The sequence below is a fragment of the Dacryopinax primogenitus genome (assembly GCF_000292625.1).
Source record: "Dacryopinax primogenitus strain DJM-731 SS1 chromosome Unknown DACRYscaffold_16, whole genome shotgun sequence".
Lineage (NCBI taxonomy): Eukaryota > Fungi > Basidiomycota > Dacrymycetes > Dacrymycetales > Dacrymycetaceae > Dacryopinax > Dacryopinax primogenitus.
Genome location: NW_024467213.1, coordinates 224,594 through 251,913, shown reverse-complemented (window position 1 = coordinate 251,913; position 27,320 = coordinate 224,594). Strand labels below are relative to the sequence as shown.

Sequence of the window (27,320 nt, the reverse complement as noted above, 5' to 3'; positions counted from 1 at the left end):
GGAAAGGAGGTCACCCGAAACTCCGAAGCATTCTTGCAACCAACTTGGCAAGCGCCGACGCACGGCCTCGAGGCAGAACACCCAGTGTACTGTATTATCGCAAAAAGCCCTAATCGATACTTGCGATTCGCCATCTCTGCGTTAGATCACCCAGCAAGGGTGGAATGTGAGGATTCCTCATTCTTTGACTCCGCAGGACTAACCCTCGGCATGAAGCGGCAGCCGTGTCCTTACATTCGCGCTATCCAATAACCATGTACCACGTTCCTCAAATCTCTGAGTTTGTATGCTTCCGCTCAGGATTGCTGATGGAAAACAGAGTTTTGGATACGACCCGCAGACTTGGTCTGTTTACATATCGGCCGAATCGGATCCGCATCTCAATGACAAACAACATGTTGTCAAAGCATGCCGTTCCAATAGGAATACACCATTTAAATCAGATAGAAAAGACGGCGAATCTGGTGGATCGTAAAGATAAGGTCTCTTCTTGGCACAGCACCCATAGCCACTTCGTTGCCGCATATTCACGGGATCCAGCTTGATCACAGCAGATACCCGGTCTGAATCAAAAGGTTTGACTAATATATTCCTGTATGGGGATTGAGTGCGGACTGTACGAAGGGTCTGGGTGTACTCTGTCCTGGTTTTAAAACCTGCACGAGGCGTGTCATTCATCACGATTTGCCGTCTCACGGAGGCATAGAACCTGCATTTTCCGGGAATATCCAGGGCTGGGTAATGCAACAATGCTGATTTATATATTCCTTGGATTACATTATTCTGTCGTCAAAGTTGTTGATGAGCGGTGAAATTCAAACACTGTTACACCGAGTTCTTCTCTGGGTATGATTGTGGACAAAGAGGCAAGAAAGACAACCGCTACTCTGGTATGAGATGTGCTATTCAGGTGAGCGTAAGCACACGTCACAGACTGCAAGCGAAACGCGCTTGCCTTCTGACGGAGCTGAAACTTCTTCAAGATCACCAACGGTAACCTCATGTTTTTTACCTTCATATTGATATGTTATCCGAAGAGCTTTCTTTAAATCTGGGAAAGCATCATAAAACCCTAGAAGGCCCGACTAACGGAGCCAACCGGATTTTTTTTTGAATAGACCACAATTTACAATGCGCAACTCTTACCTTTGATCTCCCGCCAGCAATGTGCAGGTGCCCTTCACTCATGAGTGCTTGTATCGGGAGAGTTACGTCGATAGGAGAAGGCACGGCAGATTCTGTGGCCGGGTCAAAAGCTCCTGCTGGGCCATAAGACGCCGCAAGCACCGCCAATCCTAGATGATGCTGATTAGCCACCAGCATAATTGTGAACTAGCTCGATATTCACCATCCGTTGTTTGTTTTGATGCCAGAGAGCGCTCCACCAATTCTTTCAGCATTTGATGCACCCCTTCCGCTTCTTGCCTTTTCTTCGCAAGTTGGCCGGCACGGGCTTCCCGAAGTGCTTTCAAACGTCTGGAAGGGTGTGAGCATGATGAACAGGCGGACAAAGAATTGAAAAGGCGACGAATGTCTCAGCGCGAAAAAGGTTCGGAAGGAGATTAGGCCGATTGGGGAAGTGTCGCCAACTCTGCTTCCATCTAAGCGACTGGAGTGTACCTGACCGCGGCATGCCGAGGCGTGATAGAGACAAGGCTAGGTGTGAGAAAGCAACTCCAAAAGTACAATGGTTTGCGCCACGAGGGAGATACTGGCTCAGAAGACCAGTCCAGCAGAGGACGGGCCGATTCTTCGGCAAGCTCCACCAAGCGACGATGTAGGTAGATTGGAAGATTGTGAAGTTAACAGAGCAACGCAATTCCCTCTAGACGCTTCGACAGCGATGGCTGCCTTAATCCCTTGACAATCCGATGGGAACTGGTGGCATGCGAGTGGCATGTCCCGAGAACACTGTTGACGAGTTGACCCCGAAGGGAAAGTTGGGTACCCAAGTGGAGTAGCGCCGGCTTGGTCCGCCGAGATGAAGCAGCTATAGTATCCTTTGGCGATCACAGACGATAAGGATGTGCGTCCCGGCCGAAAGCCTAGCGATGATCACCAGCTCCAGAACAATACAGCAAACTAGAAAACGCAAATAAACATCAGAACCGAAGCTTACCGACGCTTATCGAGCAGATGCCAGAGTTCACTGGCGGTGAAACAGCTCAGGACCGTCGTCGCGACAACGCCCACAGTGGAAAGCCCAAAGAGTAGGTCTGGTTCGTCGATAAGCCAGATGGGGACGGTGATTTTCTGGCCACGTACGCCAACCCTAAATAAAGGATGACATATCAGAGTAAGCAGTGAAGAGTAGTGTTTTAGATACGAACTTGATCCGGAGCCAGACGCCTGATTCTCCAAGGTCGACGCTGACCCCCCAACTCGCAGGGCCGGTTTGACCACTGACAGTGGTAACGGTCATAATGCCGGTCAGTAATCCGAGGTCGACCATAAAATTCCACGCAATCTTATTCGGTGCTAATGTGTTCGCATGCTTGGACTCGTCTGACACTTTCGCCTCGGTCTCGCCCGGGAGCAGCTTCGCGAGTCCGGTGTAAATGAGTCGTCGGGCAGGGATTGTTCCACCCCAGGATGCTTGCAGATGGGGATTGGATTCCTCAAGGAGCACAGCATACAAGGTGCTCGCCTGATCAACGGAGCCCGTCTCCTTGTTTATCTTGGTAAATGTGAGAGATAATGTTCGAGGTCTTTGCTTGACCCCGAACTTGAGGGCGAGAGATGCCGCGCGGGAGAGGAGCATACGCTTCCAACCCGGCTCTAACTCTGGATCGTCCTCCATATTCACGATTCGTACATTTTCTTTGCTCTCGTCGAGGTCCAGAGCATACTTTGTTTGGTCGGGCGGCCAGAAGGGAAGAACCCACGTGCCAGTTGAGAGAGCGAGTGAACTTTCCCAACGACTGCTTAGTCTTCGAGAGAAGGACAGACTGATTGGCGGCGGAAAAAGCAACGTAGGACATGTCGCGCGAACTGTCATCCTTGTTTGTTTCAGATAGGGCAGTTCAAAGGCGGCATGGGCGAACGGCACACGATTTCGTATTAAGTTCGACCCCACCTGGATGAAGGTCAGAAACACATATTCAAAGAATCAGACAGGAACTGGCCTCTGCTGTGAGACCGTTTGGGAACTGGTACTTTGCCGTGCCCATGAAATTCGCGGTTCCCCGATCATCCCGAGTACCAGCAGTAGCAAGCAGTCGTATACTGAGTCTTTTGGCGAGTGGAAACTGTCAACAGGAGGAGTAAGTCACTTGGACAGCGGCGTTGAAGGGAATCTATACTGTAGTCGAATGGGAGAGCTGGAGCCTTGAGAGAGAGAGAAGAGGTGGTTCAATCACTTCGAGCTCTATCTCCTGCTCCTTAGTCTCTTTGGGCTTCTCTGTAACGTCCAGTTTGATCTTTGCAGGCTTTACTTCTTCATCGCTCTTTGGCGTTTCCTCCGGTGCGCTGTCCTCCGGAGTTTCCTCTGGTTCGACCGCCTCTTCATGTTCGTCTTCACCATGGTCTGCATCTTCTGATTCGTGCACCGCGGGGAACGCAGATACCACAACGTACTGCTGGAATATTCCTCTGGCATCCAGTGCGACCTGGGTAGATGTGCCTCAGATGACATCTCTAGGACAAAACAGCGTGCGCACAAGATTGGTGATCGAAGCTTGTGCCTGCTGCCACCTCATCCCATTATTGAAATGCTCGAAGTCTTGTCTCAGCTGGTTGTAAAATCAACGTAATACGCATGCATGAGACGTTGCACGCACCTCCTCTGCTGGCCGGCGTGGTTGAGTGACAGCCCAGTTGAACTTGAGCCCCCGAACACCGAGCGTATCGTACACATGACGTTTGTTCTCGTCAGTCAACACTGTTGTGCATGTAAGCATAACGGGAGTATTCGTTTATCAATCCACATGCCTGTATATGCCGTCGTAAGATCTTGAAATCTCTTCTCAGCCATCTCCCGGTGTTTAGGGGGGTGTTTGTCGGGATGCAGCAGAGCTATGTACGGATAAATATCCAAGCTACTTCTATGGATTACTGTAACGCACATGCTAAATGTCGATATGACTGATGTATCTCCCTCGTACTTGCGGTTTTCTCCACGTTCAAGAGCGCACTAGAGAGGCGTGAGCGGGGTAGACCAAGGTGGTTGATGATCCGTACTAGTAATCCACTTCTTCCTCTACCTCCCCTGTTTCCTGCCCATAGACGTGCTCTTCGACGTTGTCGTAGTCTTCATCTTCTCTCTCATCCCAGTCCATGATGAATAAAGGTCTTGAAGGCGTGTACAGGCAGCTAACCAAGTCAAGTAACAAGTCCAAGAAAGGTGAATATAATTTGCTCCCGCACGAGCGCCCACTTTTGCCGATCGGTGACGTATGATCGGTAGACTGATCGGCACCTTTTTCTGTTGAATTCCTCTTGGAATAAGCGCTGGCCTCAGCCTCGATTATTGCTTATCATATAACGGATGCGACAAAAACAGTATCAGTTCTAATGTTTACCTCGCCCATCAATGATTGTACCTGAGAGCTCGAGCTTTGCAACACCGCCTATCACGAACGGCCCTTGTCATCGCATTTGCTGGCCGTACATATCTACAAGTCAACCACTTCATGCACAGTATCCTTTTACCTGCGTCATGATATCTGCAAGTCGATTATCACAACTTAAGCAAGAACAGCGTCGTCTTCAACATCTCTGTGTCATCCGTACTGTAGCTCTTCGATCCATCAGCCGCTGCCTACGAACTGGCGACCCTAACTTGCAAAGTTTGGGTTGGACAACGAACGAAGCACAGCAGCATATCGTTTATCAGAAGTCAAGAAGGACCAGACACTTGCACCGCTTGGAACTCCTTGCAGCATCTTTGGTGCCAATTGACGACCTGCCGATCGAACTCCTTCAGCTCGTCTTCGAGTATGCGACGGAGGGGCCCTGGTCGGCGGTTCCAGGAACACGCGGAGTTCTAATGCAAGTATCCAAACGTTGGCATCAGGCCGTTATTGCAACTCCAGCACTCTGGTCTAGAATTCAAGTGTACTGCACACCTCGCAAGCATGGAAGCATACACCGTAATCACACTGAATTCCCGTCCATGGGTGACAATGTTTCTGCAACCGAAGGACACTCACATCCGACCAATGGCCCTGGTGGAAATGGCTCGTCTACTATGATACGCTCGAAGGTCGACCACAACGCAACGTGTTCGAGCCTCATCGTACGAGACATCGAACGCTCATACCACATGCCGGAGTCGCTCAAAACCCTACTCGGCGCCGGCCTACCGAGGGTCCGCTTTCTGACTCTGGAATACTTCGGGGCCAGACAACGCGTTTCATGGATAGACAAAGTGTGCGACTCCCTCCCATTGGTTACGGAACTGAACATCAACGATTTGTTCTGCCTTCCCTCCCGCCCGCCGCCCCTCTTACGTACCCTTACTATCTCGCGCACGAGTTCAGACGCTCGTATCAGTCTGACCGACCTGTCCTACATTTCTTCGCTATCTAGCTTGCGCCGTCTGTCCATCAGGGCCGAAGGCCTTGCATTGTTGACAGCGCCCACACACCTTCCTTTGTTGCATACCCTTACTCTCATCCTCCCTACCGAAACCGACTCGCTCCAAGCGCTGTTCGACGCTCTCGTCTGCCCTCAACTGCGCAATCTTTACTTCGGAGCTAACATACCTCCTCGCCTCCCATGGAACCGTCCCCTCTCTGCTTGGAATGCTCTTTCTCTCAAATCCTGGAATCTACACACCCTGCGCTTAGGAATGGGAGGCGACGCAGAGGAGTTGGCAGCGCAGGTCGGGGTTCTTCGAGCATTTACTCCAGGGCTCAGGATACTAGTACTCAGCCTTGGCTCGTTAGAGCGGCTCATTTCAGCCCTCCGTGGAGAGCTTCCTGTATTCCCATCCCTGGAAGGACTGGTAGTGATGGACGAAGCCATGCAACGCCCTGCCTCGCTCTGTGCCGTCCCGCACATATTTCGAACGCTGAAGTCATCTGCCCCCAATCTCAAGAGGCTCTACTTTCGCTCCCGAGTGAGAGAACCGCATAACGAACGTCGACGATACGCCTCGCAAGAACTCAAAGCGTGGCGGAGCCTACTTGCGCTTGGTGAGGTATATACAACTTGGAACGAGAATCCGTTTGCGCCGTTCCCAGACGAGGGGGAATGGTGGGAGGGACCCTCACACACCTTCCATATATGAGATTTTTCTTATGGGATGGGCAGGGATATGGTTGTCTATCGGCGGAATCCTGCGGCCACCGCCGTGTAAAGATCCGCAACTACGAGATATCGTAGAGGAGAATGGTGTGTCTGTCATTAGTACAGTAATACTTCATTCCGTGACTAAGGTTTCTATTTCTGTTCTCATCACGTGATTGTATCGTTTCACATTGCGGTCCTCAACCCCTCGACGTCTTGAGCGTTGGTTGCATTGAGAGTTCTTCTTTCCTCCTTGATCCTTCTTTATACGATGCCCCATCACAATCCACACCGCCAAGAGAGTGGCTTCGACGAGGAGCAGTTGGAGCAAGCGTCTCGCGAATCCGTGCAGGATGCGTATGCACCACCGTTGAACGTGTCGTCCTACGATGAGCAAGCTCAGATTCGCCGGGCCGAGCAGGAAAGCCTCCAGGATGCGTACACGACTGGATACAGCCGTCCTCAAGAGTTTGTTTCGGTTGGGAGGGAGGGATATCAACGGCCTCCTGAGGAATATGCCGGTTATGGACGCGATGAGTACCAAGGGCCCCCCCAAGGGTACGGGCGGGGGGAAGGATACGGGAGACCCAGCGAGGAGTGAGCATCGCCTTCTGATCGCTACTGTACTTCATTGATCAGCTCGCAGACGTGAATACGGCCGACGCCCTCCTCAATCGGATAACCAGATGCATTACCATGCCCCGCCTGGTCGACCTCCCCAGGAGACACAGTTTGACAATGCCCGCTATTCCGCGCCTCCCAGACCTGACGACGAGTACGGACGCTCGCAAATGCCTCAACAGCAAGAGCAAGAACACCATCACCGTCATCATCACCAGCAGCAGCAGCAGATGGGTGAATACGCCGGTGACGGAGAATCGTATGGCGGCGGGGAATACCGTCCTCCGGTAAATGCGCCTCATGTGGAGGAATACGAGCGACCTCGACCTCCGGCGGGTGAAGGGTATGGCAACGGGCCCGAGCGGCCGCACAATGTGCAACATGCGCCGACGGGTCCGATCTCTCAGCATCATGGAACTGCTGCGGAATATTACAACAACGAACCACCTCAGCCGCGCCCTCAACAGGAAACATACCACGACGCGCAAGACGGTCAATTTTCTGCTGACGTCGCCTCCGTCCATCCGCCAAAGCCACATGATGGTGAGCCTCGCTTGCGTTCCATTTCTTCAGTTTCCTTATATTCTTTCCAGGTCCTTCGCCACCGAACCTTCAGAACGCGGCGAACTTTGCGTCCCAGCACTGGCAGGATGGTGTCCAGGATCAAGAGTTGTTCAACGCCGCTGCCGCTCAAGTGGCTGCCCAGCAGGGTCATTCGCAGCCGAGCGACGATGATCCCCCAACACCGACGATCCATCCTCACGCCGTGTACGTGTACTTACCTACATCACCTATGACATGCATCTCATATCGATGTCAGCAACTCATCTTCGACCCCAACACAGATGGGCCAAGCCGCTGCAATGGGTGCTCTCCAGCACGTCATGTCAGGTGCAGGAGGTGGCGCCGGTGGGTCGCTCACGTCCCTGCTGGGTGGCCTTACGGGCGGAGGAGGAGTGGGGGCTGCTATTAGCAGCCTACTAGGTGCAAGTGGTGGTGGGGCGCCTTCCGCGCCGCAGGCTGGTGCTCCTCATCCTCAAGGAGCGTCGACTGGTCCTGCCCAAGGCGGAGCGCCTCCTGCCGGAAGTCCTGCCGCGCCCGCAAGCCCTTACGAGAAGCTGATTGCTGTCGCGATGATGAAGGCGAGCGAGCTGTTTGATAAACACGGAAGCGGTGATCCCGCTGCCAAGCAGCAAGGCGAGCGTCTGGTTTGGTTGGAACAATGCACAATTGCTGACCACACGTTTAGCTATCCAAGCTGCCGCCTCGACCGTCATGAAACTCATGACCCGGTACCAGTCCGGCGGTTCGGGTACCGGCGGACAATTCCAACCCGGCGAGATTCAAGGGCTCTTCGGCTCGTTTATGAAGGCTTTCTTCTGAGGCTGTAAGAGATTCACATAGATGAATGCGTTAACTCGAATGTAAGCGACTGAAAGAAATTGAATTCGATATGTACTACTGTTCTACATCGAGCACAGTCCAGTGCCTTCCTCCACATTCTACGAGTTGCCCTGCCTGCCAGCTAGTTTGATGCGATGTGTCCAAGGTTGGAAGGGAAACCGTCTCGTCGCCAACACGGTACACTTCTTTCCAAATCCCCTCGTCAAGGACCCGCCTCACAGCAGATATTCGCCCATCACACAAGCAAATGCCTTGGAACCATTTCCCAACTCTCCCAATATATGCTTTAACGGGTTCGTCTGTTGCAGACACCAGACATACAGCGCCCCGCTGTGTGGACTGTGGCAGCTTCCGCCAAATCTCCTCGTAAAGCATGACCCTTCCGACGGTAGGGTTGACCATGCTGCCGGTTTCGCGCTCGTCACCGTTCGACAAGAGCTCAAATTCTCCAGAATCGTGTATTGACTGAGGGTCATGTGGATTACCAGAGTCAAGCAAGTGAATGAAGGTAGCTTGAAGGTGGTTGGCTAAGGTACGACGTTCAAGCTTAGGGAGACGCACTCCAGTGGTCCTCTGTCTCCATTATCCCTGCAAAACCCCAATCTAGAGAAGGAGTGGTCTCATCCTTCATGAAACGGAGATCGATGAAATGCTTTGATGGAAAGGACAGCACCAGCGTGTCTGTCTTCTCTTCTGGTGGGAAGTCTGGTGGCCAGGCGATCGAAAGACGCGTCGAGGCGGACATTACAAAAGAGCAGAGAGACAGGTAAGGATCAATCAGCGAGAATGACGGTGCAGTTGACGACGCGGTCTTAAGAGGTAATGACACAAACCCCTTCAGACGGTACGATACATCATGTGGAAGCTTGACAGAGCAGACGGCGAACACAGGGAGAACACAAGCACGCGACGCGGCCGCGCCCTCAATGTTGCTATGCACTGTACCACACTTCGCCTTCCAATATCCCACTTGCATTTGTACAAATAGAGCGGCTCGCCCTTTTATCTATTGGATGACCTTGATCAAATGCCCGTGGTGAAGTCGACGAGAGTTCAACTATTTGAAGCTTGGATTACGGTAGACCACGATCGACTCCCCGAGTACGCTCCTGAATACGACCCAGATACCAACACTTGGACTTGTTGGGTGTCATCGGAAGTGGACAAGGTACGTTTTGTTATGAATATTGATTCCAGACGCATGTACTTATTTTCCGCAAGCATTTCGTTGTACACTGGCGGAACTTCGGTAGACCGTTTACCTCTGGCGCTTTTGTATATGTGGACGGCGAATTCGCGGACGGTAAACTTCTTATGAGACATAACCCGTCACAAACGACATTTGTGAATGGCAAGCGTACTACAAGTGCAACAGTTGCAAGGTTCTATTTCCAACCTATTGTGTTAACAGGTGCGCATGTTGTCTCCATTCTTTCTATGTCGCTAATGTGGCCTGTAGACGAAGAGAACCCTTTCGTACTCGAAGATAACACCACCGTAAATGCTCTTGGGGAGATCAAGTTAGTCATTCAGAAGGGAAAGAATACCGGGGCTATATCATACGAGCATGGAGCTGTAAGAGAGGCGAAGGCGGTGAATGAACGCACGAAGAAAGCAGGCGGACATCGTGTCCAGTGAGTGGCTCTTTCATATTCAACGTCATATTGCCAATCATGCTTTCTCAGATACGCAGACGAAGTGGCCGACATGGACGCTATAGGTGCAAGTTTCGAACCCGATTCTACTGTGATGCCCCTCACTTTCATCTTCAAGTATCGATCCAAAGGTAAGCTTTCCGCAGACGGAGGCACTGCTGAACTAATCACATTGTAGAGATGCTTCAAGCGATGTGAATAATTGGTACCACTTGCGCACGCGATACATGTCACAGAGCTGACGCATAATCAGAACGAGGAGAAGCTGTTGGCGGCGTAGATTTGAACGCCCGGTCATTAAGATCACGACATGCAATGAAAGAGGAGTCTAATGTCAAAGAAGAGCTGGGCCTGAAAGAAGAGCCTGGAGAGACCTCTCTAGACGCTTCCGCCAGCACTTCCCGTCCACGAACACGTTCGAGGACGAGACTGCAGAACGAAGAAGAAGAACTTGCATGAGTACGTGGAGCCTACTTTCTTCTAGAATGTATGACTGACTGACCCCCGCTACCGCAGCTCCATGTACTATGTATCGTAAGGGATTTGTAGAATCCTATACATTAGGAGCTGCTGTACGGAACACTATGTACCCGATGGAATGAAGCGAACTTCGGAATGATCAATTTCCCCGCAATCTCTCACAACTGTATTGGTAGGCGGGTAATTGATTTTTTGTTTTACGTAACCTGCTTCGTTTCCACCCTGGTTGGCAGCTTTCCCCAGCTGCTATCTAAGAACCTATACGCCTATCTCACTCCTTTACGCTCTTTCGGAGCTTGCTGGAAGGATGATTAAGATGTGGACAGTAGTGGGTTGCTATTTACAGCCTGGATTTCTCACGGTGTTTCCTCAGTCTTACTGCAACGCCGGTTAGCTAACGCCCGCGAACTCATATGTCAGCCTGCCCTATCTCTGCTTTATTGGAGAGCCCTGATCATATTCGGTAGATTCACACCACTATTTATGCCTTTGCCCATGAACTGAGGCTTCCCCAATGATGCCTTTGTCATGAGTCAGAGAAGGCCAAGGCCAGAATTTTTTGGAGTCGCGAAGTTCGCCTCCGACTTCCGTTTAGCCGGCGATGGATTCGTGTGGTAACAATACCGCGGTCATCCGAATCCAGCACAAGTGATCTGCCAACGTTTAGGATCTAATCTTGGTAGTAGCCAGGCAAGCTTGGCAGAGCGGGTGAGGAGAGCCGAGCTGGCGGAAATCAAGCCCTGGCCTCAAATACCGCAACGCTGTCTCGCTTTGCAAGTTCTTTCACTATTGACCTTGTACTACCCTCGGTTGCTCCTCTAATCATGTCTGAAATCAAGGCTCTGCGGTCCATCCTCAACAATGCGCTGGACATTCTGGAGGATGAGCTTGACGCTGCTGGTCTGCCGCCGCTCTGGGTCGCCAAGCCTCAGATGCACCCTCTAGACAAGCCCGACTATCTTCAGGCTCCTAGGCTCTTTGAAGCTAGGCGTGTTATTCTTGGTGCTTGCCGCATGATCGCCGCGGCGGTCCAGCCACCTACGGAGAAGGTGTGTAGTCGTGTTGTTATGTTGATCCATATTTGTTAACTGGCTCCCTAGATTATCGAAGAGGGATGGGCACACCAGCGTTCTCAGGCACTTAAGATGGCGACCCAGTACAATGTCGCTGGTGTCCTTGCAGAGCCTTCAGCTGATTCTGAAGAATGCATTGACTCTGCAGTGCTCGCCAAGCGATTTGGGCTGAGTCCAGACCCGTTCAGTGAGCTGCAGTCATCTGTATTGTACAAGCAATTCACCTGACGATCTTTCAGAACGCGAAATGCGCATGCTCGCTTCGCATCACTTTGTAAGTCATTGAAGAGAAATAAAAGTCCTTCAGTTGTTGACTATTTCTATCTAGTTCAGGGAGGTGTCCGAGGGCCGCTTTGCCAATAATCGAGTTTCGATGTCCTTGATCTCTCCTTACGCCGCTCCTTACGCTATCCGCTACGTGTCAGTGTCGCAGTTAGGTCTATCGTATTGCTATGCTGATTGGCTTGCAGGGCAGACTGGGGTCTGACTGTGGCACACCGAGTGGTCGATTCTCTACGCGTGGAGCAGTCTAAGACTGCCGCCCAGCTGGCGTTCGGGTTCGACACGGACCAGTTTGCTTTCTTGGAGAAGAACCCGAAATGGCTTGATGTGTTCACCAGCGCTATGACGGGTTGCTACGAGATCGCGGCTGTGGGCATCGTCACCGGTCAGTCAAATCCCACTTCATCAAAAGCCTCCCTGCTGACCTGTATTAGACTATCCCTGGAAGGATCTTCCGAAGGGCACAACTGTTGTAGATATCGGCGGTGGTGAGGGTGGTCTCGTGATGTCGATTGCCAAGGCACACCCGCATCTGCAGTTTGTCGACCAGGATCGCCCCGAAGTCGAAGAGGCCGCGCACAGGGTAGGAAAAATCTTCCCCCCCAGCTGTTTGGCTAATTGATTTGCCTAGATGTGGAAGACAAAGGTGCCCGAAATCTACAACGAGCAACGTGTCAAATTCCAGAGCCACAACTTCTTCACTCCTCAACCCTTGAAGGGCGAGGGATACGTGTATGTCATGCGCTGCATCATGTGAGTCTCTTCCTCCCACGTGTGGTGACAAATCTAACTTCGTTAGTCACGACTGGCCGCATGAGGAGTGCGTTGCTATTCTCAACGCTCTCAAGAACGCGATGCTTCCTTCCTCCCGCCTGCTCATTATCGAGCACGTGATCTACCCACCGCTTATGCCCAAGGAGAAGACGCCTCTCGTGCTCGGTTTCATGGACAACAGCAAGCCATATACCGAGCTAGCCACGCCCTGGCCCTTGCCTAACGGTCCTCAGGTCATCGAGCTCGTACGTCCATAGATGAAAGTTGCTGGAGTCGTACTGATATGTGATTGACGCAGACGCACGATATTGAGATGTTCTGCAATTTCAAGGCCAAGGAGCGTACGCCCGCAGAGTGGGACTCCCTACTCGCAGAAGTCGGGATGAAAGTAGTCAAGATCTGGCCGACGCGCTCCGAGTTCTCGGTCGTGGAGATCAGCCTCGCCTGAGCTCGAAAGAGCGAAACGGAAGGAAGGAGATGGACGAGAATGATAAGTTAAGAGGAGCAACAGTTCAACCTGATCTCGATAGATCGGGCAGACTCTCTCAACCGGGTCCCTACAGGTAGTCAATGTACAGTAATTACTTCCCCTTCCAAGTGCCCCTCCTTGGTACACTCCACACACAATGTCAACAATGACCACACACGCGTTCATCTTCAACGAATCCCATTTCATGTGGCTCGTTACATCTAAGATCTAAGAAAAGAGCTAGCTGAAAGCCTCAAAGGGCAGAAGATCAGACAGCATCAGACAGGTTTGGCATGAATAGGAAGAAGGGGTATGAGGTATGAGATGCAGACGCAGGAAGGGGAATGCAAGGATTTTGGATTGCGCATACTGTCCGAGGCGCGTGGTGGGATAGCAGGCAAACTAATGAACAACTCAGCAAGATAGAGGATGCGAACAGTGGATGACATGATACTGAATGAATGAATGAATGCAACAGAACGGATCAAGGCAAGGAAGAGACCCTATGAGGCCCGTTTCTCCTCCGCAGCAGGAGCAGGGATCGGCTGCAAAGGCATCAAGCTCAAAGGACTGCTCGGGAACTGCCTACGTTCCGCCAAATGGGGCAAGACGGAAAAAGGTGCCGGCGTACTCGGGCGAGTGGCAAGCGGCGTCGGTGGCTGAGAGCGATTATGTTTCATATGCGCCTTGATCAGGTGTCCAGCCGCAAGAGCCGATAGCAGGCTCAACTCGCCAGCCATCACTGAGGCGCAGATGATGCGCGCGAGCTGGCGGGCGTTGTGCCCCGGGGAAGTGGGATGTGCGCCTTGGATCCCAAGCATCTCAAGCATCGATTGCTGAGGAGGGAGGACAGTCCCCCCGCCCACAGTGCCAACCTCGACAGAGGGCATCGTACACGTCATAAGCAGGTCCTGGCCATCGTTTATCGCTTCCATCAGAGTCATACAATTCGAGCTCTCGACGTTCTGTGCGGGATCTTGGCCAGTAGCAATAAATATCGCCGTGAGGATGTTGGCGGCATGGGCGTTAAACCCGCCTATACTGCCGGCCATGGCACTCCCAATCAGGTTCTTCTTGATATTCAGGTTGACCAGATCCTGCACGCTGGTCTTGAGGACGCTCTTGACCGTCTTACCAGGAATAACAGCCTCAGCGACGACACTCTTCCCGCGCCCCTCGATCCAGTTAATCGCCGCCGGTTTCTTATCCGTACAATAGTTGCCCGAAAGTGTGAGGATCGTCATTTCGGGGAAATGCTCGCTCATCACTTCCAGCGCCTTTTCCGTTCCTTTGGAAATCATATTCATGCCCATTGCGTCCCCCGTACTAGTCGCAAACCGGACATACATCGTCCTCCCCGCCAGGGCACACTTGAGGCTCTGAAGACGCGCGAAACGGGAAGTGCTGTCAAACGCGTCCCGGATGATGGCGCTGCCCTTAGGACTGTCAACCCAGTGTTTAGCCTGAGCAGCCATCGCCAGTGTTGGGAAATCGATCGCCGGGCCGCGGGTCATCGCATCCTGGGTAAGGACGGTAGTGACCCCTCCGCCAGCGTTGAGAGCCTTACACCCGCGGGAACAGGAAGCGACCAGCGTGCCCTCTGTAGTGGCCATAGGGATAGGGACGGAGACACCGTCGATCGTTAGCGGGCCTGCGATCCCAAGCGGGACAGGCATGTACCCGACGACGTTCTCGCAGCACGCGCCCTGAACACGGGAATAGTCATAGTTCGCATAAGGGAGGAGAGAGTGCTCCAGGGTCTTGGTAGCGCTCGAGCGGGAGATAAGAGCTCTGCGAATGCGCACTGCGCGATCTAGGTCTTCGAGCACTTTTTCCAGCGCGTAGGGCTGGATACGCCCACGTTGGGAGAGGAGGATGAGCTCTTCGTCACTCACTGCCGAAGCGCCTTCAGCGTCGAACACTGCCGAGGACTCGTCGTACGACCTCCGGCCGAGGGAGGGCTTGTCGCCTAGGGGAGTGCCGAGAGGGGTATTGCGGACGAGTTCTTCGCGTTCTGGGAGGGGGAGGGAGGGGACGGACACGGAAAGAGGAGGGACGTGCGCGTGCCTCGGGGGAGGGACGAGCAGCCTATCGACTTCAGCTACGTTCAGCGGGTGAAGGGGTGATGTCGGTCTTGCGAATTCCAGGTCCAGAGCGCGGGCAACGACTGCCGGTCGGTGTTTTCGTTCCTGTTCCTGAGCGGGGTGAGGGTATGAGGGGGGTTCCTCTCGCTCCCTCTCCCTCTCCCTCTCCCTTTCACGCTCTCGGTCCACCTCCCTCTCCCTCTCCCTCTCCCCACCCATATCCTCCTTCCCCTCCAAAGGCGGCAACACACCCGCCCCCCCCGCAACCTGTACGACCCCACCCAGACCTGTCCCAAGCCCTTTAAGCAAATACCCGTTCAAAAATACCGATACTGCCAGTGCAAGGACGATCCATTTGCTCAGGACAGGATCGCCGACGAGGTGCGACCACTCGGACATGAACTCGTCTATGAAGGCTAGGGATCCCGAGGCTTCCCCTTGCTGGTCAGAGGCGAGCTGGGATAAGGGAGTGAGGGCGACGCGGAGGGGAGGAGAGAGGTGGACGAGGATGGAGGATGTGGGAGGGTGGAGAGCGATTAGGTGGGAGAGGACGGGAGCGAGAGAGGGAGAGAGAGGGGAGATGGGCACTCGCTGGCTCGTGCTTGGCAGGACTGGGTGGGGCTTGTGTGCCGTGTGCGTGTGCTCTGTGAGTGTCGTACAGAGGTTCAGGACGTGAAGGACGAGGAAGGAGACGATCTGCGCAGAGGGGTTAGGACTGTATCTGCATGCGTGCGAGGTGGGACCTACAAGGAGCAGCTTGAGCCTCGCTACGGGATTCTCGGCCTTATCGTCCACGGGCTCGCCGAACACTGCACGTGAGATCTTGTGCCCCAGCACAGGAGTGACCGGGGTCTGCTGGGCCGACTTGCCAGTCCCAGGGGTATGAGTCTCCAGCGGGCGGAGCTTGCCCCTCATTGCCTTTATCCGCTGCACTTCGACCATCACGTTCAGTACCGCGACGTAGAACGTGAATAGGAGACAGCAGTCCGCGGCGAGGATGAGCGCAGCGAGGTGGCAGAACTCTTTTAGCCCTCCGACGCCGGAGGCTGCTCCTAGTGCCAGGACGGCGATCTCGAGCGCGTAGTCGCGGACGATCCCTGCGCCTACTTGGTTGACGGCGGTGACGACGACGGTGGAGGCTGGGACTTTGGGGTTGGAGGGGTGGAGAGCGGCGGGATGGGCGAAGACTGCGCGTGTGAGGGTGAGGGGCTTGTCGAACCCTACTGTGATGACTAGGAAGGGGAGGGCTTCGAATAGCTGGATAAGGTCGACTCGGAGTGCCAGGAGGTGGGAGACGAAGAGCGCTGCGAGGAAGGCGAAGCAGCCTGTGACGAGGACGCCTACTCCTAGCCATAGTTTTGAACCTAGGCGGCGGAGGGAGGAGAAGAGGTGGAGGAAGGTGAGGTGCATGAGGACATAGCCGAGGAGGAGAACGAATATGTCTGCGCTGTCTGCCTTCTGAGCGAGGGAGGTGATGCGTGCGCTGAGCAGGTGGAGTGTGGCACGGAGTGAGTAGGCTGGTGGTGTGCTGGTGAGGAGAGAAAAGGCGATTGGGTGAGGAGAGGAAGGGTCTGACGGGGGAAGAGAAGGTGAGAGGAGACGAGAGAAGTAAGAACGATGCAATGTTGACAAGTCTGATGATGTAAGCCTTGGTGAAGCCGTTCGAGGGAGCGTTGAAGGCTGAGCAGAGAATAAGAGTGAAAGCGTGTTGCCACCTCCTATAGCAGGGTTGACGCATTCCGACAGAGCAGACTCGTCTTCCTTCAAAGGAGGAACATAGCAAAGATCCCTAGCATAAGACAGCCCATTCACCCCAACAGAAAGATCATGCGTCACATAATCGGACAACTCGTCGATCGCCCCTTGTGCCCAAGTATCGTTCATCCCTAGCACAGAACCAGAAGGTGAAACAGCCTCGACCTGTCGTAACCAGAGCATGTTCAGTTCCCCCAACTCCCCTCGTCGTCCTTTCTCCCACATATCGTCCCCGACGACCTGCCACGCCTGCCCAGGATGATGGAGTACGACGACGGAGGAGAGCTCTGCTGGTTGGGCGAGGGAGGCGGAGAGGGAAGGGAAGACGTCCCATGAGCTGAAGGCGTGTAGCAGCTGGAAGTAGGCAAGGGTGGCCCCGATGAATGTTAGGACGATACATTCTATTGGGGATGCGGAGGCGTGATGAGCGAGGAAGTGAGTGAGCTTGCGGGTGGGTGACATGGGAGTGGCCATCGGGGGAGGGGTGAAGGAGGGAAGAGGGTGCTCTCGGGGGGATATATGCAGTCAAGTTCGGGAGCGAGCCTTTACCTGCCTGCGACTGTCACTCTTTGCGGGAGCGACGAGTTCCACAGAACAGATCAATAAAGAGAACCGAACACACCACCCACCATCTCCCCATGTAACGGATCCTTTTCATTCTCGTAAAACGGATTCAGATTCCCTTTGGGGGTGAAGAAGAGCCGGGATGCCGAAGCGCCCGCTGCACCTACGGAGTGCGCTTGGCGAGTACTAGTACTGACGGCGAGCTCTTGCGGACTAACAGTACTGCAGCGCTCACTTATTCCTATCCACTGATTCATCAATCACCGGCATAGCACTCGCTTGCCATTACACGCCAGTACTGCATACCATCTCTTTACCGCGAGATCACCGCTATCAGTCCGTCACCTATCCCAAACCAGATCTCCCCCTTCCCTCCTATGCCTGCAGTCCAACGAACCTCCCTAGTGCCTAACAATCGCAAGCCAGGCCAGCAAGCCAGCACGGCACCTCGGACCCCCCTTTCCCCCAAACCCCGAAAAAAAGGCACACTCCCAAGGTCTCGGCACCGAAGTCCAACCCCGGTCCCTTGCTGCTTATCCGCGTCTGAGCGTGCCTTGATGCCCCTTCGCGCAAGCAGGTGCCGCGAGTACAGTTCTAGTTCTAGTTCTGGTACGGGTGATAGAGCTCTCGGGAGGTTTTGATAAGAACTTGCTGGACTATGGTTCCCTCTGTTTCCGGATGACGATGTTGTCACTGCACTGATGTGGATGACGCAAACGCTGATAAGCACCGACAACCATGGTCGTCCTTTCACCAGATCGTTCAAACCTCGAAAGCTGACGGACCACGTAAGTTCTTCTAGACTCCCCTCCCTCCCAAGCCCAATCTCGAACCGCCCGCGTCACTTGCTTGTGCGATAGCAAAGTCGAAAGTCCCAACCTGTTTAAACCTGTTAGCGCAGCTTATCTAACGCTAGGCAGCGTACATACCCCGACAGCAAAGAGACGGACGGTGGGTCCTCATCCGGAAAGGACATGGATATGGATGGTGGATACGGATACGGAACAGAGAACTCATCAGTCTCTGTTTACGGTATGTCTTGCAAGAACCTGACTTTGCAACAGGGGGAACCATTCCCTTCATCTACACGAGCATCGTACATCCCGGACATCGGCCAGCTCGGGCAAAGTCCGAGACGTGCTATATAACCCTCGGTGTGCAACTTCCTGGATCAAGAGTGGTGCGAGACGCTTGTTTGACCTTCCCCTAGCCTGTCAAGCGCGAAGAATGACCAATGTCCTGGAGAGCCGAGGCGACCTTTGAGGGCTGCAAGAACAGAGAGCGGCGGGAGCGGGGACCCATGTGCTATTTTCCATTTGTCATTTGCTAGGAGATCACGAGGTCCTCTGTCGTCGTTTGTACAGTTCTCCGAGGGTACGAGAGAGGTGCGTTGGAGCTAATCACCTGCGGAATAATCAAAGATCTGCAAAGGCCTGGGAAACAGAAACTCTATCAAAGATGATGGCGGGGTGGTCTCTGATCACGGGATCAATGACCTTCGGAGTTGCGGAGATTATGACTGATATTCTTACTTCAGTGTTCTCACGAATACATTGACCATACATTTGTATTCGAAGTATCTTCACTAAATATCAACATATTCGAATCGTTATCTGAGAATACATGTTTTAGGCGCCTGCGGTTCTCACAACTCTTAACCGAATCGGGCAGTCGAACGAGGTGTATCCCAATTGCCAACTTCGACTCAACCTCAACAAGCAACGCCAATGCCACCCCTGCGAGCCCGAACAGTCCTCCTCCTCGTCCTCCTATGCTTACCCCTCTTCCTCCTATACGGACCCCTCCCCTCCTCAAACCTCCCCTTCCCCGCCCCTCCATCTCCCGTAGCCCTCCTCCTAACCGCACATCCGGACGACGAGTCCATGTTCTTCGCTCCTACGCTGCTTTCGCTCATCACAGCCGGATGGGAAGTGTGGATCTTGTGTTTGAGTGTGGGGGATGCGCAGGGGCTGGGAGAGGTGCGCAGAGCTGAGATAGGAGATGCAGCGGAGGAGTTGGGAATAGGGCGAGGGAGAGTAAACGTGCTGCATGACACGTACGTCCCGACTTCAGTCGTTGACCCAGGCTCACGCTGTCACAGTCGTTTGCCAGACTCGATGTCCGTCTCCTGGTCCTCCGATGTCATCCTAGAGCACCTGAACGCCTTCCTCCACGAGCACGACAACGTCACCCTCCTGCTGACGTTCGACACACTCGGCGTATCGGGACACGTCAACCACGCATCCCTTCCTCTCGCACTGCACTCCGCCCTCCCACCAGCATATACGCTACTCTCCTCCCCCCTGTGGAACAAATACACCTCCCTTATCTCCTACTTCCTCCCCCTCCACCCCACCCCTTCCGCCCGGTACTCGCTCTTCCCCTCCGAGTACGTGAAGGCCCTGCGGGTAATGAGGAAGCACAAGTCGCAGATGGTGTGGTTCAGATGGTTATGGATTACTTTCTCAAGATACATGTGGGTGAACGAGTTCCTTCCCCTTTCTCCCCTCTCCACACCAGACCCCACACTCCCAGCTCAGCACCTGAAGCCCGACCTCTAACTTTTCCCACATCCCACATCCTACTCCTCAAGCACTCAAGCACTCAAGCACTGGCAGGCAATAGTGACCCGAACAACTTCCTCAGCCAGGGCGTGCCGCTCGCTCTGTCCGCAGGAGCGGGGGAGCCATTGCTGAAGATCGCTTTCCTCACGCGGGGAAAGAGAGGGAACAGAAGCGATTGGGCAGCACCACTATATACCATAATTAGCATCTTGGATACCCAGTACTCTCAGTCCCATAATCTAAGACTTGACTTCGAGCAAAGAGAGCACCAGAACTCGAAGGAGAACTCACAGTACCGCCCCCTGAAGAAAAGGACTCAACAGCTGATCCCTCAGCGTCACCCAGCCCACCCCAACCCACTTGGTCCCCCCCTCAGCTCCGAGGAGGGAAGGGACATACTTGGAGATAGCCTTGAGGTAGCCTTGCTCGAACCGAAGATCGGGGATCCGCATGCCTAGAGGGAGGGTTGGTGTTGTGGGTTCGGTGGGATGTGGGTGGGCGTGGGTGTGGGCGTGGTGCGTGTGGTACGGGGGGTGGACATGATGAGAGGGTAGAGGAACTTGCGAAGGGTCGACGGACATCTTACACGAAGAGGTGCGGAGGTGAGTTGCGAGAGTAAGGACATAGCAAGGGAGAGTGGAAAAGGGCATGCGGAGAACTCGGCTCCGAGCTGGACACAAGCTCTTTCGCCTTCCATCATCTGCAGCTATACCGAGACGTGACAACCAAAGTCCATTCCAGAGTCGCAAAAAAAGGTCTGCATGAATCAGAGCCAGATTTAACTGACCGACTGGAGAGCGTTATTGAGGGATGCAAGACCGATAACTCTTGTCAGTTCCACCAAAGCATTTATCCAACTCGATTGCAGCCTTTCCCAAACATCAAGTGTTGTCCGCCAAAGTCGGCTAACTACCACCCTAACTCCCCTAGTTTCGATCAGAATATTGGACTGACAAAATCGATTGCAGTCTTCGGTTCCTAACTCCCAGTTTCCGCCAAAGTATTTAGACGCCACGTCCGCCAATGTCAAGTGCCGCCTTTCATAAGTTCTGCCGTGGCGAATCGCCGTCTTTTGCGAAACTCCGCCTCCACGTTGACGCCTCACCAATTTTTTTTCCGATTCACCGGAGTTTCGCTATCCACTTCGCCCAAGTCTGATTAGTCTACCATCGAAGTTGAATTATCTCGCTAATGTCCATTTATCCGCCCCGCTTAAGCGGAGTTTGCAGCCACACAAAAATTGACTTAGGCGCCACAACAAGGTTGATTTTTCTGCCTCATCAGAACTGATCTATCCACCTGATCCGTTCTGGGTGAATTCAAGTTTAAATAAGCTCCCGGCCGAAGCCATGGAACGTGCTCCAACAAACAACATTATTCCTTTAGCCTTATGTAACAAGTAATGGTGAGGACTGAGTGCCCGAAGAGTTAGAGAGTTAGCGCTGGGATCACAGGAGAGTGGATGGAAAAGGCGAATAGGTAAACTTAATGGGCAAAGGCTTACACCGATAAACTTGACATTGGTAAACTGTTTCGCAAAAACGAGTCGGGATTCTTGCGCTTGACAGTTGTCCGAGGGAAGAGCACTACCCCCATTTGTCCAACACACCATTCATGAAAGGAATATGTAGGCAAAGTGCTGATCCCATACTCATCAGACATTGCTGGCGCTCGTAGGTTACTATTACCTTTCGAAGAATTGTGAGGATATTGAGCTCGGCTCCGAAAATGTGAAGTTGGTAATGGCTCGGTGAGGAATCGGTAACGAATCGGTCATTGAATTAGAAGATTCGAGATCAATGTACTTACAAGATAGTCAGGGCAAGGTATTCGGACAAAAAAGAACACGTAAGTGGCATGATCAAGGATATACAATGATGAAAGCTGAACCAGCCTGGTATCTTCGCTCATCATACCTTCCTTGCCGCTCTTCCTACAGCTCGGGCTCCGTCATATACAGCTCCCTTTGGAGGCCTGCATCCATCCTCGGCAGGGGATAATCGGGATTCCCACTTGCCTCCCTGGCCTTCCAGAACTCTTCCTGCCCAGCATGCCTCGTCACCCTCCCATTCGTCTGATGTGCCCCTAGCCCCACACTCGTGTTCGGGCAATCGATGAGCCATATCTGCAGCCTCTCCCGCTGCTGGCAGATCCGGAGCACGTTGCTGTCTCCTATCGAGCTGGCGCGAATCGAAAGATGGGTGAGGTTGAGGGCGAAGTACCTCGCGTGCAGCGAGGGACTGGTGAGAAAGTCGACGAATGCTGCCCCGACGGGGCAGCAGTCGAGCACGAGGCCTTCGACGTTCCAGTGGTTTCGGACGAAGGTCTCTAGGTGTTCGTCGGAGTATGCACCTGCGAGCTTTGCGATCCTGATGCTTCGAGCGAAGGAAAAGATCATGTGCTCGGCGGGCGAGGACGAGTCGTCCAACACCACTGGGAGATGCACAAGTGCCGGCATTTGGAAGCGCATCTCCTCGATACATCGAGCGAAGGAAAGCGTGAGGTCCGCGTGAACCAGCTTTTTCAAATTGATAGGATTGATACTGGATGCGTTCGGTGGCATATTGAGCCTTCGTGTGCTTCTGGGGGTGGTATTCGACCAGATCGTCATGAATCGCAGGTTAGTGCAATTCCTGAAGAAGTTGTTGATTCGACCTGTGTGTGCAAAAGTGCCGAACATGATGACGAGGTTTTCGAGAGTGCCGAGAGGAAGGCCAGTGACAGGGCAGTAGAATTGGCCAAGTACATATGGATCGTCGGGCGGATTGTCACCCCAGACCACGTTAGTCAGCTTGGGCTCTGGTGCTCGCGGGTCAGAGAGGAAGACCAGCTCATGCGTTCGACGTAGATGGAACTGCTCGAACAAAAAGCTGGTAATGTCCGTCATCCTCGTCCCAGTGAGTGGAACAGGGGGAGTATCGGCCCATCGATTGAGGTCGATAATGATCTGCAGAGGATCATCTTTGTAAGCGTGCTCGAGAAGCATACGAAAGTCATCGAGGGTCGTGGCCTCCGGACCATCCTTGAAGCAGGCCACCTTCCATGGAGAGACAAGCTGGGGTGGTGAGTCCATGTTGAGTTGTCTGTCGGACAGTGACTGCCCGAGACGTTCTACATAGTGTTGATCGTCATAGGGCCCAGGTTAAGAACTTCTTGTCACAGGACAGAGGTGGGGAAGAAGCCGCCTCAGGGCAGGGATGGGAGGCATGACAAGGCGGCTCCGTTAGCTTCTCCCGCGTCGATCCCGTCATGCAATCCGTAACCTTCGCGAAGAGAATCTCCTCCACGTATGGGAACCCTGTAAAAAAGGCCCGCGGTCTCCCGCCGGTTTTCCGTTTCTGGCAGGTCTTCGACGTGTACTAAGCATTATCGTCATCAGCGGCCGCAGCCTCTCACACCAGCCTCACTACGTAAGAAGAAAGCCTTTCCGATTTGCCAGGTGCTGTTCCGAAGCTGGTATTTCACACGGGTGGGGAAGAATCAATTGAGAGGGCGGTCCTTGAAGTTGAGTTGTTGTGGTCGCCGTTGTGCATGGAAACTCCGCATACAGTACTCCATGCAGTGCGTGCGCTTATCGCCGATGAGGCTCGTCGTTACAGACAATTCGCGTGGCGGTGCATACCCTGATCCCCCCTGATGATGATCGTCTGCCCACTCTCCCACTCCTTAGTCTCGTTCATATTGCATGGCACCCCTCAACCTCCAAGCCGACCAAGCAGCCCGTAAGCGCTCTGGATCAACCCACTATTTCGTACTGACAACATTTCACAGTCCTCAAAGCCTACCGAATCCACACCCTCGAGCCCCAAGCATGGGAAGATATAGAACATGATCTGGACGAGAACGGGATCGTAGCTGGTGTTGCGAACCCTATAGCTAGGGAGGCGGAGGAGGACGCTTTGGGCATAGGGAGAGGGAGGGGAGTCGAGTGAGTTTTCTACCTCTTCTTCTGTAAATCTGTCTAATTGATGCCTAGTCTCGGCAAGCTGGACTTGGAGACCCGTACGTTGTTGAGCGTGCACTGAGTACTCCTCTCATAACCTACAACATAGGCGCCTCCATCCTCCTTACCTCCAAGTCCTTCGACCCTAAATCCTATCTCATGCACGTCTACCCTTCAGCATCTTACTCCGACCTCGCATCCGCCATACCCCGTCTTCAAGCCTCCATCGATAGTCGGAGCGAGGCCATCCGCATCCTAGTAGAAGAGAACTTTGACCGCTTTGTTGCTGTTAAGAGCAGTACGAGCTCTATTGGGGAGAGCATTACGAGCTCTTTCTCGCAGGAGACAGACTATAAGACCAAGGACCTTACTGCTGCGCTGAAACGTATGCCCTTCCCGTGCTAGGTGAACGAGGCTAATAAGTAACAGAGGCATCATCCAAGGCTAACCAGGTGTTCATCCCCATATTAGAGGCATCATCAAGTGCCACAAAGTTACGCTCCACTCTGGCAGTCTTCTCACGTTCCAAGTACCTGTTCAACCTACCAAGCGTGCTGAATGAAGCGATAGACGCGGTGAGTCTCTCCTCACTCGTCCATCTTATCCTAATGTTCTGCAGGGGAAATACGACCTCGCGATCCGCTCTTATAAAAAAGGGCGGGCGGTCCGCGAGCGGCCACCACCAAACATAGGCATCACCGAATCACGCATCCTTGACAAAGTATGGACTTCCGTAGAGCGGATCATCGCCGACCTGCGTGACAACCTTCTTTCGCGCCTGCGAGAGCCCGGAGTCCCCGTAGACGAAGTAGAGAAGACGATCGAGATGCTCCTGGAACTCGACGGGCCTGAAGACCCTGTGTGGACGTACTTTGACGCGCAGCATCAGAGGATGGCAGATAGGCTTAGGGCGGTGTATGAACGCATGGCGGAGAGGGTGAAATTAGCACGGGAGAGGGCGGCGTCTGAGGTCATGGGAGAAGAGGAGAGGGCGCAGGTACTCAAGGCTTGTGTATTAGCATTGGATGAGAGAAATGGGGAAGCTGTTATTGGTTTGTCCCGCTTTCAAAGAAGGTGCGATGAACTTCCTGACGCACGAACTTGCACAGCGAAAGGCACCGGCTGGGAAGTCTGGGAATCCAATCTCAGCCTTGTCAAGCAGCTCTCAGAAGTCCTCGTCTCCTCCCTCCCCGCATTCTGGAAGATCGCCAGAGGCTGGACCGAAGGCCGATTCAAGCGCACCTCTCCCACCGCCTCGGGCACGCGTCGTGCCCCAGCCCAGATACGCACTATGTCCCTTGAGCTGACAAGGTTGTACGTCTCCCTCGTTTCGCAGCATTTCTCCCTCTCGGACCCGAATTCTTCTCCTCTCGCCAGCAGCACGTTCCATTTCCTCCCTCCAGCGACGAACTCCCTCACCAGCGCACAGTACCTAGAGAAGCTACTGGGAGAACTGAATGATTGTGTGGGTGATGTGGTGGGGCTAGAGATGGGAGGAGGTGGAGAGGCTGGAGAGGGGTTAAAGGGACTTGTGGAAACCGCCAGATGGAGATATGTTGACGTTCTGTGCGATGCGTGGCATAATGGTATGCAATTACTCCCTCGCTCTGTTCTGCACACTGAATCCAGCCTATCAGACTCGAAGCTCTTCCATCACCTAGAGTCGTTCACCTTCGTCCCACCCACGTCTGGTCCAACTTCCATAACCGCCTCCCCAGCATACCTCGACCGCGTCCGCCAGTTCCAGCAACACAACGCCTCCCTGTGCTTCAAGCTCGCTTCCCCCTCTCTCGGCGAGAAGAACAAGCTCCCGCCCGCACCGTACGTTAATAGGATCAAGACTGCTTTCTTGGATAGTTTGTATAGTATTTTGGATGGGCTCGTGAGGTTCGCCAGTGAGGATGGAGAACCAGTTGGATCCGCGAATGACACGGAATCGGACGTAGTAAGCCCTTGTTCTCCCCCTTTGATCTGTCTCGGAGCTAACGGATATTACGTAAGGACAACCGTATCCTGGTTACTGTTTCGAACCTCTACCACCTCGACAAAGAGCTAATCCCGCGAATGATGTCCGATCTCGAAAAGGCGTCCCATTCCAAGCTTTCCGAGGATCGTGGTACTCTTTCCGATGTCGTGCAAGAACTGGACAAGACGCTATTTGACGACTTTGCAAAGAGCAAGGCTGCGGTCCTTACAGGTATCATCAGGCGTGGAGTGTTGGGGAGCGGGATGGACTGGGCAACAATTGGACGGCCTCAAGGTGCGTATTTGTTTAGAGATCCATCAGTGTACTCATGTATTGCAGAGGTCCGATCATACATGTATGATGCCCTTATTTACCTCGTTCAAATCCATTCGCAGGTGTCGTTGATGGCTCGGCCGCTGCTGGAGCGCACGCTTAGTTCTCTGGTCATGTCTATCGCTGTCGAAGCCCTGGCATGTTTCAAGCAAGTCACGCGATTCGGCATGGGCGGCATGTTAGCTGTGCGTAAATTTGTGTATTTTGTAGGCCCTTATTGATAAATTCTTTCAGGCTACCTTGGAGATCGAGTTCTTCCATCAAACTATGCTACAGTACGTTTCGCCCGAAGCGGCTGCTACGTTGGGTGAGATCTACACCACCATCTCCCAAGTGTACCAGAAGGCGCCTCCGGCTGGTGGAGTGGGCGCGGCAAACTTGCAGACTGAGCTTGACGCTGTTAAGAAGACCCTGCATGACGGGAGGAAAGGGACGAGCGTGGAGTTTTTGTGCTTCAAGCAGAAGAAGGAGAAGGAGAAAGAGAAAGAGAGATGGAAGGAAAAAGATAAGGAGCGCCCGGATAAGGGTAAGGAGGGAGACCGAGCAACACCAACCAAGAGACGGGAAGCTTAAGGTATGGACTAATCGGTTGGCATGTGGTATGTAGGATTACGAGGTGGACGATCTAAGGTCTCTGCATCTCCGCGTTTACCCCCCCCTCTCTCTCATGAACGTTAAGATGGTTGTACGATAGGTAGACTGTGGAGAACGCAGAACGAATCGAGCAGATGAAACGGTAATACCAAAATACCGAAGGCGACCCTAATGGCAAAAGGCAGAGCCTCGTGGCCCGATCGACCGTGCCACGAGTTGATGTTAACCACCTCCCTGGCAAAAAGCGCCCTCATTTCGGGTGTTGCCATCCGCAGCCATCTGAAGGAAGAAGGAAGCCAGGATGAACAATGGAGGCAAATATCCACCGCCATGTACTGCGCGCTTAATGGAACCCCGCCCGCATTCGACACGCGACCATCAGAGCCACCGTGCCTTTGAACACCTCCGACCGCCTGGTCTATCCACGGGCCAGGCTGCCTGCATCTATACCACTGTCTTCCAAGCGTATCAAAAGGCTCTCCCACTTGCCCGGGCAGTTAGTAGTCCGGCAACCTTGCTCAACATTGT

At 53.4% G+C, this 27,320-nt stretch overlaps 10 protein-coding genes across 10 annotated transcripts; 5 read left to right on the top strand and 5 right to left on the bottom strand.

Moving 5' to 3' along the window:
- Positions 1-794: 794 nt before the first annotated feature.
- Positions 795-4,300, bottom strand: DACRYDRAFT_23864 (uncharacterized protein). Its single transcript, XM_040773425.1, has 13 exons — positions 4,180-4,300; positions 4,065-4,132; positions 3,931-4,014; positions 3,780-3,880; positions 3,660-3,731; positions 3,303-3,608; positions 3,126-3,248; positions 2,331-3,076; positions 2,120-2,272; positions 1,349-1,476; positions 1,147-1,295; positions 956-1,085; positions 795-902 (listed from the first exon to the last, which is right to left on the bottom strand). Exons 1-13 carry the CDS (start codon positions 4,275-4,277, stop codon positions 883-885), a joined length of 2,178 nt encoding a protein of 725 aa, XP_040626151.1. The 5' UTR covers positions 4,278-4,300; the 3' UTR covers positions 795-882.
- Positions 4,301-5,451: 1,151 nt separating this feature from the next.
- DACRYDRAFT_23863 (uncharacterized protein) lies at positions 5,452-5,927 on the bottom strand (the record flags this gene model as incomplete). The annotated part of the gene is made up of 1 exon (XM_040773424.1): positions 5,452-5,927. A coding segment is annotated over exon 1 (202 nt), but the record flags the coding sequence as incomplete, so codon positions are not given.
- Positions 5,928-6,502: 575 nt separating this feature from the next.
- DACRYDRAFT_101389 (uncharacterized protein) lies at positions 6,503-8,303 on the top strand (the record flags this gene model as incomplete). The annotated part of the gene is made up of 5 exons (XM_040767552.1): positions 6,503-6,828; positions 6,878-7,395; positions 7,446-7,620; positions 7,673-8,055; positions 8,102-8,303. 5 exons carry the CDS (start codon positions 6,503-6,505, stop codon positions 8,233-8,235), a joined length of 1,536 nt encoding a protein of 511 aa, XP_040626149.1. The 3' UTR covers positions 8,236-8,303.
- A 980-nt stretch (positions 8,304-9,283) lies between these two features.
- DACRYDRAFT_17444 (uncharacterized protein) lies at positions 9,284-10,370 on the top strand (the record flags this gene model as incomplete). Its single annotated transcript, XM_040771285.1, has 5 exons — positions 9,284-9,424; positions 9,478-9,667; positions 9,716-9,890; positions 9,942-10,042; positions 10,165-10,370. 5 exons carry the CDS (start codon positions 9,284-9,286, stop codon positions 10,368-10,370), a joined length of 813 nt encoding a protein of 270 aa, XP_040626148.1.
- A 522-nt stretch (positions 10,371-10,892) lies between these two features.
- DACRYDRAFT_23861 (S-adenosyl-L-methionine-dependent methyltransferase) lies at positions 10,893-13,123 on the top strand. The gene is made up of 9 exons (XM_040773423.1): positions 10,893-11,440; positions 11,492-11,651; positions 11,704-11,738; positions 11,793-11,884; positions 11,935-12,131; positions 12,181-12,329; positions 12,378-12,499; positions 12,546-12,765; positions 12,819-13,123. Exons 1-9 carry the CDS (start codon positions 11,216-11,218, stop codon positions 12,966-12,968), a joined length of 1,350 nt encoding a protein of 449 aa, XP_040626147.1. The 5' UTR covers positions 10,893-11,215; the 3' UTR covers positions 12,969-13,123.
- On the bottom strand, positions 13,088-17,468 carry DACRYDRAFT_96079 (uncharacterized protein; the record flags this gene model as incomplete). Its single annotated transcript, XM_040777347.1, has 5 exons — positions 13,088-13,126; positions 13,502-13,534; positions 13,586-15,769; positions 15,821-17,272; positions 17,451-17,468. The coding sequence occupies 5 exons, from the start codon at positions 17,466-17,468 to the stop codon at positions 13,088-13,090; spliced, it is 3,726 nt and encodes a 1,241-aa protein (XP_040626146.1).
- Positions 17,469-19,239: 1,771 nt separating this feature from the next.
- DACRYDRAFT_33219 (LmbE-like protein) lies at positions 19,240-19,899 on the top strand (the record flags this gene model as incomplete). The annotated part of the gene is made up of 2 exons (XM_040774370.1): positions 19,240-19,448; positions 19,494-19,899. Coding segments are annotated over 2 exons (615 nt in total), but the record flags the coding sequence as incomplete, so codon positions are not given.
- Positions 19,900-19,996: 97 nt separating this feature from the next.
- On the bottom strand, positions 19,997-20,537 carry DACRYDRAFT_109967 (uncharacterized protein; the record flags this gene model as incomplete). Its single annotated transcript, XM_040768976.1, has 2 exons — positions 19,997-20,144; positions 20,248-20,537. 2 exons carry the CDS (start codon positions 20,535-20,537, stop codon positions 19,997-19,999), a joined length of 438 nt encoding a protein of 145 aa, XP_040626144.1.
- A 1,352-nt stretch (positions 20,538-21,889) lies between these two features.
- DACRYDRAFT_17440 (uncharacterized protein) lies at positions 21,890-23,029 on the bottom strand (the record flags this gene model as incomplete). Its single annotated transcript, XM_040771284.1, has 1 exon — positions 21,890-23,029. One exon carries the CDS (start codon positions 23,027-23,029, stop codon positions 21,890-21,892), a length of 1,140 nt encoding a protein of 379 aa, XP_040626143.1.
- A 596-nt stretch (positions 23,030-23,625) lies between these two features.
- On the top strand, positions 23,626-26,930 carry DACRYDRAFT_96078 (uncharacterized protein). The gene is made up of 11 exons (XM_040777346.1): positions 23,626-23,678; positions 23,728-23,884; positions 23,933-23,958; positions 24,009-24,284; positions 24,329-24,474; positions 24,519-24,951; positions 25,009-25,485; positions 25,537-25,844; positions 25,901-26,159; positions 26,205-26,383; positions 26,433-26,930. The coding sequence occupies exons 1-11, from the start codon at positions 23,642-23,644 to the stop codon at positions 26,769-26,771; spliced, it is 2,637 nt and encodes an 878-aa protein (XP_040626142.1). The 5' UTR covers positions 23,626-23,641; the 3' UTR covers positions 26,772-26,930.
- Positions 26,931-27,320: the final 390 nt, after the last annotated feature.